This window comes from Calonectris borealis, chromosome 1 (assembly GCF_964195595.1).
Source record: "Calonectris borealis chromosome 1, bCalBor7.hap1.2, whole genome shotgun sequence".
Taxonomy (NCBI): Eukaryota; Metazoa; Chordata; class Aves; order Procellariiformes; family Procellariidae; genus Calonectris; species Calonectris borealis.
Window position 1 is genome coordinate 213358337 of NC_134312.1, and position 12509 is coordinate 213370845.

Here is a 12509-nt window from a genome sequence, read left to right on the forward strand (position 1 = left end):
AAAAGTTACACAGATGATTTAAAAATAATTACTATCACTGCCATTTTTTATATAACTGCTCATTTTCTAAACATAGAGGAATAGTTTTAGTATCATCCAGTATTTAAGGATAGCAAGGAAAAGGAATGGGACAAAATCTGTAACCCCCCCTGTAAAATCATCATGATTGATCCAGTGGTCCAAGAACCAAACTTGTTTACCCAAAGATAATAAGTTTTAAAAACATGCCATCACTTTTGAATTATCTCAGTAAAATAACAAACAACATTGGTTATACTCTAATGTCGAGTCAGGATGTATATGGGGAAAAATATAGTCCAGTCCAACACTTTTGTTAAAAAAATTGGGGTGGGATTGCATTACACAGCCAGAAGAAAAACTTCTCTGACTAACTGCGCCACCTTTTGATTTAAATGTAAAAGAGAAATTAAATGATTGTCCAGTCCCTAGAAGAAAACATTTAAAGATATTCCTGTAGTCTTAAAAATGGGTTCAGGAGCTTACTCTATTTATTTCTTATTGAGAAGTGCAGGGCTGTATACTTTAGTATTGCTCTGATGGTTAGAATCCATGTCAGCAATATAAACGGAAAAAATATATTCATTCTTGCTGGTTTGTGTTTTTGTAATAACAATATACACATCAAAATCAATAAAGCCAGACAAATGACAGAGTAGTGGGTTAGTAATCTTAGCACTGTTGGCTAAGTATACAATCAACTCTAAAACAAATGCTTCATAATCCATTAGATTCTCCTATGTAAATCTATACTCATACAGCCCTGGGAAATAAGAAAGCTTTACTTCTGATTTTTTCCCAACATTTAAAACATATCGGCTGTAAGCATAATTTATAGCCAACGTATCGCAATTTGCACTGAAATCTCTAGTCAGACATGAAATTAAATAGCACAGATATTCAAAGGAGTTACAGCATGCATTTAAATACATTAACCACATCCTACCTTGCATCCAAACATCAACGATAAAGTGTTGTTGGTGCATGCAACTTTGCAGTGGCAAATCATTGGTGTAAAGCAGTCAGGATTTTTAACAATAGGGCACATTCCTTTAGTGCTGCAGTAGTGGCAGCCTACTGAAGGCTAAAAACAAGTAGCTAATACAGCACATGGAGTGGCAACATATGCTGCTCAACAGCTAGCTTTTCTCTTGCTGGTCAGAAGCAGCCTGCTTGAATCTCTACCTGTGTCCCATTCATCCATCCCCTTCTTTGTTGATGAATCAACGATGCAGCATTGATCACGAATCTCAGGATTTCCCTTCCTCTGGGAAATTAGTTTTTACATTGGGGAAAAAAAAAAAAAAAGAAAAAATAAAAAAAAAGAGAGAAATGGAAATGAGGGGGACTAGCAGGTGTGGCAGTATTAGCATGTAAAAGGATGTAAACGCCTACTCATAACAATCACATAAGATTGTCATGCTAGCTGAAGTGGGCTGAAATTATTCCATCGGAAGAAAAATACTGCAGCTCTTGATTTGGTAAAAAGCCAGTGAGTTGCTGCAATACATAGTCATTGTGGGGAGAGAAGAGAAAAAAAAAATTACTTATCTAAGAAGCCAGAATCCTCAGCCTTTATCAATATGCATTCCAGTAAGGATTCCCTTCCCAGCGCCTCCCCAAGAAAAAGAATCAAATCAGTCGCAACTCCGGAGAAGCGATGACCTTTGCTTTCCCCAAAAAGATGAATCTCAGCATGAAACAAACTGTACTCAAAGCTGAAAATCCCAGATGCTGGGAGTTTGCAATCAGAGAAATACAAGTAACATTTATCCAATCCTGGCTTGCCACATGGGAGCTTTCTCCAGGCACAAATTTACAAATAGACAGGTTGAAGGATTGCAGGAGACACTGAATAAAGATATGAAGCTACACAGAAAAATGCACCAGCATGAAGCTTAAAAAGCAATCCTCTTTAAACTCTGCTTTTGAGGCAATGTAACTAATGACTCCAGCTAGTACTGTTATCCTGCAACCTGCAAACGGCTTGCTGTATTCCAGAAATGCAATAATTAAGAAGTTTGGGAGCATAATGCTGGTTTGGATTCAGTTACAGCTGTCGCTGCTCCTTCAGTTAAAGCAACACCAGCTGAAAATGCATAATAAAGCATTTGGATGAGCAAACCGCTAGCTGTGCTTTTTAAGAGGATTATTTATATCAAAAGTTGGAGGCATATATCTTCCAGTTTTAGGTTCGGTCATAGCAGACACACAAATATAAAATGAAAAGGCTACGGTACAGAAAGTAAAACGATGTCTTCAATGATTTCACAGCTGATAACAAGGTAAACCCAGCAGTTGTTTCAGTGACTTGACCCTGCTTTTTTGCAACTCACTAAGCTCTGCCCATCAAATTAGAAACTCTTTCTAAAGAAACGAGAGCAGCTTGTCTCCCTGGCAATCGTGAGTGAGTTCTTAAGGCACAACTGAAACAATTTTCTGTAATAAACCCAAACTAGAAATTTGTTATACAACAGAATGGAGAAAATGGCAAATGGAGGTCTCCGTATGCAGCCAGGTCAAGCAGTATAGAGGGTGAATGGCACAGAATTTTTAAAAAGATCTGCCTGAGGCTGCAGACCCTAATGTAGGAGACGTCTTCTATTAAGATTTTATATTTATGTAAATATATACACATGCGTGTGTCTTGCATGTGTGTATATATCTAAATTTTAAGTAGAATTTTTTCAGTATAACTTACCCTCACTTTGCAAAGTTCAAAAACATAAAAGAACTGTTTTCTTAAACAGCTTTGATCCTGCTCTTTCTTTTGCATCATACAGTAACTTTATTTTTTGTGCCATTTTTGTGTGTAGTTAAATTTCAACTTGGTATAATATTTTCTGATTATTGTTTCTTACTCTATATTTTTTAACTTAGAGCTTGCAAGAGCCCAAGCTCAGTAAAATGACAGTAATCATTTTCCAATCAGTTTCTAGATTGAAGTGACAGATAGAACTGCTCCACCGTTAGAGTTACAACCCAGTTCCAATTCTGAAGATTTATTTCTTGCAAATAACAGGCCCTTACAACCCAGTGTCCTCAATTCACTCAGCTCATGCTTTTTTTCCTAACGGCCTGGACATGAGCGTTACATGTCATGGCAGTTCACTACGTGGGTGCCAATCAATCAGCTATCAATTATCTAAGTTTGTCTGACCTGTTAGTCCAAAGTGACATCGCAGCAGCACTTCTTTCTGACTTGCTGTGCTAGTTATCATCTGAAACAGTGACTGAACCTGTTTAGGAACGCACTATGGTGACAAACAGCAGCCGTAATTGCTGAATCTTTGATCTGTTTATTCCTAGCTTGCCTGTCTCGTTATTAAGCTATATATTATAGAGATTTTCTTTCAAGTACTGTCTCTCGCATAACCAGCAGTGGTGTAAATATAGAAAAGTGTAGTTTCCATGACAATACATTCCATAGTTACAGCCAGCAGCCACTATCATTAAAATATGAATCACAGTGCTACCTTAAGGTGTGAGCACACTACATCACTGGCCTTAGGAGCGTTAATTTGGGATGGGGGTGGCATGGCAATATTTTTAGGAGACACTACTACAAAATGCCAGAAAACTGTGCTATTTAACTGTCTTAGCAGTTCTAATATCCACCCATCTTAGACATTTAAGTGATCAGTAACACTCTCAATCTGTCCTAATCATTAGCATTTCTAATATAAGAATACATCGCATCTGCACTTTTCAATGTTTTAAACACGATGTCCTGATTTAAAACCGGACTCATAATCACACAAGTGTGGTTTCCGATTAATATTCACAGGGCCTAATTAAAATCACCTCCATTTAATTCCAAATTCAGATTTCAAAGAAGGAAAGGAAAATCAGCCAGTTAGCCTCTTGGATCTTTTGGATCTGACTGCGTTCAGCTGGCTCGTGCTCTCAAAAGGGAGGACATATCTGTTTATTAAAATTCCCATTTCTTCCCCAGTCCCTGACACCATAGCAGATTTTCAACCAGAACGGGTTTCACCTGTGATTTCATTTCAGTGTTAAGATGCATCAAACACCAATCACCTGAGTATCATGCAAGGCACAAAATAACATCCTTTCACACTTAAACTAATTGTTGCTTTCAAATGAAAAACAGTTACCTGACGCACAGTCATTTGGGAAAAGATCAGAAAAAGAAGATTCATTCCAATGACAGATTGGAATAATAACTCATACTGCAATTGGCCAAGACATTTATTTCTATTAAGTGACAACCGCATATAGAAAACTGTCATAAGAAAACATTTGCTCAGAGATCCTCCTCCATCTTTTTTTTTTTTCCCAATAGCACTCATCACAAACACAGAAGTAAATTGCTAATGGCCGGGAAAGGCATTTAAACCACAGTCATACCGCAGGAGCAAGGATTCTTGGAAAATCCATGTCCACATTTTCACTCTGTCTGATGGGATACGCAGAGGAACATACATTGTGGGTGTTACTGTGTGAAAAAGAGAGACCCCAGATCTGCTGAGTTTTGTAAGCCCTCCACCTTTCTTTGGGCTTGAGTGCACTGATCCAGCCTACTTGCTCGCAAGGCTGTGCTGCCACGATGAAGTGCACCTTTTTTGCTTTTAGCAAAAAGGGAGACTCCCAGCAAATCGCGGTGTAGTCATTGTCAGAAGCTTTGAGTAAAATGACCCCGTCAGTGAATAAAAGTCACCTGCTACTGTCTGAGTTTAGTCTTTGCAAAAGTTACTCTCTCCCTCAGCTGCTGGATTTCGGAGGAACAAGAACTGTTGCTCCACTTATCATTTCCATTTGGTCCGTCCAGCTGGTAAAATTTCCCCTGCTCTACCAGTCTCTCTGGCAGTTGCCTTCACCCAACCTTTCCAGGTTCTCTGACGATGTCTGCCTTTCACAGTGCACCGTTATGTGGAAACAGGTGAACGAACTTGGAACAACTGAGTTGTATTTCTGGAAGTATTATGGTCATGTTTGCATGGTACTTCCTCACCTCATGTGTATATATACCACCTCCTGCATCGGAGCTAGTTCAAATAGCAATAATTAGCACCTGACATATCATGTGAGAATCAAGAAGACCAATATAGGTAAAAATAAAAGTAAAGACCTGGAGAGTCACAAAGAATTTTTAGATAGTCCCTCTCGACTATATTAGGATATTTAATTTTTTTTTTTTTTTAAATTCTCTGCTGTTTCTGTTGAGGAAATTGCTTAAGTTTTGGTACTATAGTATAGGTTTGTGTATTTCCCCTTCCCTATTTTCACTGTTCAACTTTTTGTTCCGTTGCTATACCATTAAAAATTCCTCTAACCCCTTACGACATCCATTAGATACCAGAAAATCAAGATGATATATAGACCTTTGGCCAAGATATATGCATTAACTTTCTTCTAATCTTTTGTTAGAATTCGAAATCACCTTCTCTGTTGCTCTTCTCTGAATTCCCTGTATGCTAATCAAGCCTCCTATAAACTAAACCTGTCTCTGACAGTGATTAAAGAGAAGTTGTGTTCTCAAAGACTTATATTAGAAGAAAGAAAAAGGGAGAAGGCTTGTTACACCACAGGCAGCACATACAAAAGGAACCAGAGAATATAAATATAAAACAAAGTTGAAAGATCCCCCATCAAAATAGAAATGACTGCACACAACTGTGTCACATGTTCCTTAAGAACAAAACAGTCTCAAATCTCTAGTCCAAACCAAAGTTTTCACAGCTGTATTACCATTTGGAGGGACTCTACTTAGGGCATTTCAAGGACTTCAGCTATGTCTGCACTTTATGTGAGCTGGTCGTTTTGGGGTACAGAATGTAGATGACAAGCCTTTATTTTGTTGATATTTGTTTGTTGGTGAGTATCAGAAGCCTGGGCTTAGTTTGCCTGAAAAGCCACCTGCCTCTGGAACAATTATCATAGAATCATAGAATAGTTTGGGTTTGAAGGGACCTTTAAAGGTCATCTAGTCCAATCCCCCTGCAGTGAGCAGGGACATCTTCAACTAGATCAGGTTGCTCAGAGCCCCGTCCGACCTGACCTTGAATGTTTCCAGGGACGGGGCATCTACCACCTCTCTGGGCAACCTGTGCCAGTGTTTCACCACCCTCATCATAAAAAATTTCTTCCTTATAGCTAGTCTAAATCTCCCCTCTTTTAGTTTAAAACCATTCCCCCTTGTCCTCTCACTACAGGCCCTGCTAAAAAGTGTTTCTCTATCTTTCTTATAAGCTCCCTTTAAGTACTGAAAGGCCGCAATAAAGTGCCCCTGGAGCCTTCTCTTCTCCAAGCTGAACAGTCCCAACTCTCTCAGCATTTCCTCACAGCAGAGGTGTTCCATCCCCCTGATCATTTTTGTGGCCCTCTTCTGGACCTGCTCCCACAGGTCCATGTCTGTCTTGTGCTGCGGAGCCCAGAGCTGGACGCAGCACTGCAGGTGGGGTCTCACCAGAGCAGAGTAGAGGGGCAGAATCCCCTCCCTCGACCTGCTGGCCATGCTGCTTTTGATGCAACCCAGGATACGGTTGGCCTTCTGGGCTTCAGTGCACATCATTGAAGCTCACCCAGGAAAGACCCTACAGTCACCGAATATTAGCTTAAGAGCAGCTAAAATCAATGGAGGAACTGCTATTTTGTGATCTGTCCACATCTCATGCAAAGATATGTTTGAACCTGCACTAAGGGGTAATATGAGATTGAATTTTCACCTCTGCTCTAAGAAATTGGGATAAGGTGATTTTCTGTGTGTCCAAAGGCTCAAGGACTAGACTAGATCTAGGCCAGTCTGCCATAAGAAGGAAATGAATAGGGCCACTGGGGTGGAAGTGGGACAGAGAGCCCGGGGGACATCCGTGTAGAGATAGGTTTGCTACTTCTGCGAGATGCCGTTGTGACTGCTGGGACCCACTTCTTCCACCGTCATGAGCAGCAGCTGCTGCATCTCACACGGTGGCTTGTGGCAGCTGGCTTGGCTTTCCCAAATATCTGTATATAGACAGGGATGAGTTGCCAGTTGGCTCCTGCCAACAGCAGACCCTGCTGGTGGAGACCTGCTTTGCTTCACCTAGAGCTAACAAGGGTATGGACAACTCATGGAGAGAGAAAGTTCTTCTCGAGCACCTTGAGATCACAGTATGGAGGCAGATAGATAGGTAGAGGACAGCTCGGATGCTCTGAAAAACACCTATGCATCAAGAATTCAGATGTGGTAGGCAGCTTGGAAAGCATTATATGACTCAATCTCTCCACCTGAAGATGGACATAATGCCTTCCAATTAAATGCCCGTATCTCTAAGTACGGTCATATAAACAGTGATTTTTAAGTTAATAGGAATACTCTTACAAAAAGTACTCATGTTGATAAGTGTTTACACATTTTAAAGTGCCACATTACCAGCATAGTTTTACATTTTTAACTAGTGGAAAACTGAATTATTTCTGAAAATAATTTTCATCTGTTAAATCATTTACAAAGTCACCAATTGCATATAACTTTTTTTAGCCAGGTATAAATTTAAAAGAAAATGAAAGAGGGGAGAAAAATTACTCAAATTAAATATAAACTTGAAGGAAAAAACCAAGCATATTACTCCAGTCCTCAATAGCTACAAAACAGCTCTGCTTTTCTTAAGATTCCCATTTATATCTTGTGTTAGAATTTTTAAGATTTTCTGTGACAAATTAAACAGAAATAAAGGCCTGGTCCTGCCGACACAGAGTGAAAACATGCACATAGCACATTCAGAATATATATGCCCCACTTTAATGTCATTATGTAGACCTAGTGATTTCTTCAAGTGATTATACTGTAATACCCATGCACCTAAATGAGCTTGAAATGATCAGCTTAGCCACCACACGCCAGAGCTCATCAAGGACAAAGAGCTTCAGTATTTACCCAGACTGTTGGGGCAGAAGAGGGGTTAACCTACACTGAATTTTGTGTTACTACACTGTTGCTAGCACTAAACTAGCTAGCTCAGTTACATCCATATGCACTGAAGTTATTGCACTGTACATGTATTTACTGTACGCGTTAAATAGAGGCGTAAGCCTGGTCACAGTCCTACACGTGGTCACCAGCTCTGCACGTACGTCCTTCCTGCTTCATGCAAGTGGGACTCCCCCAGTAGGAAGCACAATAATTGGTGTTAATTTTCCAGTAATTTTCCAGTCTCCCCTTGAATCCATGTAAACTTCTACTTCCATAACATCCTTTGGTGAGAAGTTCCTCAGGCCTTCCACTTCTCCTGTGACAATCTCTCTTTTTTTTGTTTATTTTGAATCTTGCTTCGGCTATCTTTATCAACTGTCTCAAAATGTTGTAATGGAAGAAACAAAGAACAGTCAACTCCTATTCATCCTCTCCATGTCACTCATGATTTTATAAACCAGTGCTGTATTCTCTATAACCGGTCTCTTTTCCATAATCAAAAGTTGTAGCTTAATAGATCTCAGTCGTTGTTATAACAACAGCTTTTATATATTTGAAGATGGTAATTGTTTATCCCAATTTGTTCTACTTAACTCTTTCAAACTTCACCATAGCTCATACACTATAAAATCTGTAATTGGTCTTTTCCTCTAAAACCTCTTCATCCCTCTCAAAGTGCATCCAAACTGTGACATTGCCCAGCAGAATAATTCCTTCCATCTCTCATTTGCAGTAGTTTACAGTAGCCCAAGTTTTTTACATTAGCATTGCAATAGCCTCACATTTTCACTCTGGGATTCATTTCTACAGAACCCCATCCTTCTCTGCTGCCTGTCTAATCAATACACATTTGGTATCTGTGCAGTTGGATATCCCTTCCTACACGCAACACTACACATTTGTATTTCATGCTATTGCTTTCAGGCCGTTGAACTTTACACGTGCCATTCCTCTGATAAATTCCAGGGTGCTCAGGATATGGACTTCAATAAAAAGTCCTTGGAAGCAATTCTTCCTGGGATTTAGACTAGCTGGAGCACAGTGTTACATCTCCAAAAAAAGTTTCAAAGGGGAAGTCTGCTTTCAAGAATTGTGTCTGTAGTTACTGAGAAGATACATACACTGCTTAGACCTCATTGCCTTTGGATCATATGGAATTCAAATTTTGGTGATCATTAATGGCCCATATAAATGGGAATTCAATAGAGACTATACCTGGCTGAAGGAAAATAAGCAGTCTCTCTCTTTTAAGAGGCGTGTGTGAAATGCTGTTGTGATCTAAATAAAAGCTAGGAGACAGAAGAAATCACAAAATCAAAAACAAATAAAAAAGCAAGTAAAAAATCATTATTATTATCTTGACCATTTCCTGAAAGTGTTTCATAAGGGCCTGGCATTAATTTTCAAATGCGGTTCCCATAATTTCCTTTTATCGGAAAGCCGGTGCCTATTCTACCATCTCTAGTACTGAGAAGTTCAGACTGCTGCTGGCAGCTCCAGAGAGGAACCACCGGAAACCAGCCTTCATTTCTTGTGTCATATGGTACTACTATTTAGAGAGGAATGATAAGCCAAAAGGAAAAGTACTTGATGAAAGCAGAAGTAAAAATAAAACCGATGATGCATCGCAATTCACGAGAAGGTCAGGCTTTTTAGCACTTTGAAGAAATGAATTTTTCACAACATTACTAGCTTTTTGCAAGAAAGTCTGATATCTTGATTGCAAAATGTCGTTAAACAAAACTATAATTTCAGGCAGAAATAAATAAATAAATAAATATATGGACCGAGCCTAAAACTAAATCCTATTTTGTAAAGTCTTACATTACTTGCTCCATATTATTTTGGTTAAGACTTATTATGGGTAAGGGTGCAGGCACCCTGACGGGGTGCTAATCAGACACACATTTCATGTCAGAGATGAACCCAAGCTGTCACCACGTGTGCTAGAAGCAGGAGAACACCTTTGTTTTCCTCTGTGAGGATTTTCTTTCACTCAGAAATTCTGCCTGATATATGGAGGAGGAAGTCTTGATTAACCAGATGTTTGATTGTTGATTTTTTTTTACAATATTTCTATATATAAATATATCCATTTTTCCCAGTTCCCATTAAAAGCGAGTGTTTTCCAGCAGTTCTCAGCAGTCAGGAAGATTGTCACTGATTTTCCTCAGATTTTCTTAACAGGAAATTCTGTGTTCATTTCTGGGAAATGCCACTATTCTCACAGCTTTTAGCATTTAATGGCTTTTCAGCTTTGAAATTCTCATGCCAAAAAAAGAAACAAACCAAGAAAACCCCAAACCCTGAACTTCATTCACTCCAATGTCAGCGGAAAGCAAATAAGAGATGCGATTGTGGTCACAGCTAAATTCTACAGCGAGTTTTCCAACAAAACTATAGCGGAAACAGCCATGTGACAACATCTGCTTAGGTTCTCTTTTCTAACCCCAATGTGCTCAGGACAGGCCATGGACATTGGCCCTGGACACAGTAGGCACACAGGATCCCGTTACATGACCCTGACAGTGTAATTTGGGGAACAGAGATTGCAGATCCCTCTGTTAAATGCATCCATCCCATGTCTGGGAACAAGGGAAACCGTTGTCAACAAGGGAAAACCATCAATGTCCATCTTTTTCTTTTTGGAGAGGGGGCTTCCCTTGACTCCAAACCACACAGAGATGCCAAACAGCTGAGCCGCTAATAACGGCAAGGGGCCATTGAAGAAAAATGCCCCTGAAACGCTTTTTCTCCTCTCCTCTCAACTGCCCCTGTGTGTCTTGCTCTGTAGCCTGATCAGTTTTGCACAGTGGGAAAAGAAAAGGTTACCCAGTGAAAGCTGGGAGGGTGTCGTTTTTGTGTTTTTAATATTGCGGCAACGGCTTCTCTCTGCCTCCATGGGCTGATGCCCGTCATCATGGCTTTAAAAGCGAGACTGCAAAGTCTTGCAGGTCACAAAAAACAGATGGAGGAGAAGAGAGTTTACTCCTGGGTTGCCTGGGAATCCTGTCAATCCTTTCATTCATGGCAGTTTCTGGACTGGGCACTTTCATGATGATTACAACGGTCCTATTCTGCTCCTTCCCAGCAAGCATTGACCACTGGCCCTTTACAACAGCTTTCTCCTTCTAAAATGCCTTTAAAAGTCGGGGTAGGGATTTTCCACCCTGCTGGCACTGCACAGGCAGTCTCCGTCCCCGGGGTTGTGGGAGTACTAGCAGGGTCTGTTACTGTTGGCCGAAGTGAAACAGTCCTGTAAATTGGAGTCATTAAGGAGAAGCACGTTGCCTCCAGCTCTGTGTCGGTCAGGAACATCTCCCACCTCCAAGACTCCACCACCCAGGGCGGGGAAGGAAAGACCTTCGTAAAATGAACGTTATACAGAGGGAATGTCTCCTCCAAAGCGTCCATGGGAATAAGATGAAATAAAGCTAAACTTTGGGGAGTTATTGGAATGCCCAATTTGCAGTCCTGTAAAGATGACATTTTTAATGCCTCAAAGAAAAGGAGATTAGTGGAAAATCAATGCATTTCTGAGGGAAAGGAGCCAACGCAGCTTAAACTGCTGCCGGTGGCGGCAGGCCTACGAGAGCCTGCTAATCCCTCGGCTCTCTCCGGTGACCGAAGACCACCTCCTCACCACAGGGTGAAAAGTCCTCTGCCGGGCCCCAGCATGGCCTCAGGACCGCCCTGCCGCAGGCAGCTCCCATGTCATTCAGGAGTGCCTCCACAGAGGTGGTGCTAACCCAAAAGCAACGTGCACGAGATCAGCTTTGGGAACAGGAGTCTCCCTGTTCTCCTGGTAACTAAATTAACGCCGGTCAGCCAGGAAAGAAGTGTCAGAGAGCAGAGGCCCAGGGCTGTTTGACTCTTGCCTGGCTGAGAGCTGTTGTGAGTCAGCTAGAGACACGGACGGAGAGGACCATAATTCTCAGGATGGCAGCATCCTTGGTGCTGCCCCGTCCAGGTGTGGGGATGAGCAGCTTTGTGGCGGTGGTAGCTTACCTGGGGAGAGCTGCCCTCCTGCTTCTGCTCAGTCTGCAGTGCAGCTGACTTGTCTGGAGCAAGCTTCCAGGAAAAACAGAAAAAGCAGGCTGGGCAAAGTCTGCTTACAGGCTGTGCTGCAGCAGGAGCATCCATCTTAGATCCAGTGGAGGAGGAGAGCTTGGACAAGCTCCCTTTTTAAAGCAACAGTGCTCCTACTGAGCATGGCGAGGAAGGGTAGTGCTACGCCACGACAGCGGTTGCGCCGGATACGTGCAGAGCACTTTATAGGCATTAGCTAATTGATCTTCGCAAAACCCCTTTGAGCTAGGCAATTAAACAGCATTCGTCCCGATTTACAGGTGCAGAAACTGAGCTGGGCTAATGTAACCTTGCGCAGATGTAGCCCACGATTTTAGGGTGCCTGAGCCAAAAGGCTTTTGGTTTGATTTCGTAGGTGCAGAACATCTGTAGGTCCGACTGACTTTGACAGCGCAGAGCATTTGTTAACTCCGCTTGTAACGAGGAGTGCACGGCTGTTTTTAAAAGCCAACCCCAGGGGTATTTCAAGTTGGAAATCCCAAAAAGG

The 12509-nt window shown here is 41.3% G+C and overlaps 1 protein-coding gene across 2 annotated transcripts in view; it reads right to left on the bottom strand.

Annotated features, from left to right (window-relative positions):
• The window catches only part of DLG2 (discs large MAGUK scaffold protein 2), a 1041736-nt gene that overhangs the window by 668222 nt on the left and 361005 nt on the right, over window positions 1–12509 (bottom strand). The window contains exon 1 of one of the 2 annotated variants that reach the window (XM_075140226.1): window positions 965–1796. The exons of the other annotated variant lie outside the window; for it this stretch is intronic. Coding sequence (XP_074996327.1) covers window positions 965–1066 — 102 coding nt within the window. The 5' untranslated portion in view covers window positions 1067–1796. Of the gene's footprint in view, window positions 1–964; window positions 1797–12509 lie in introns of those variants that run through there. 2 annotated transcript variants of the gene reach the window in all.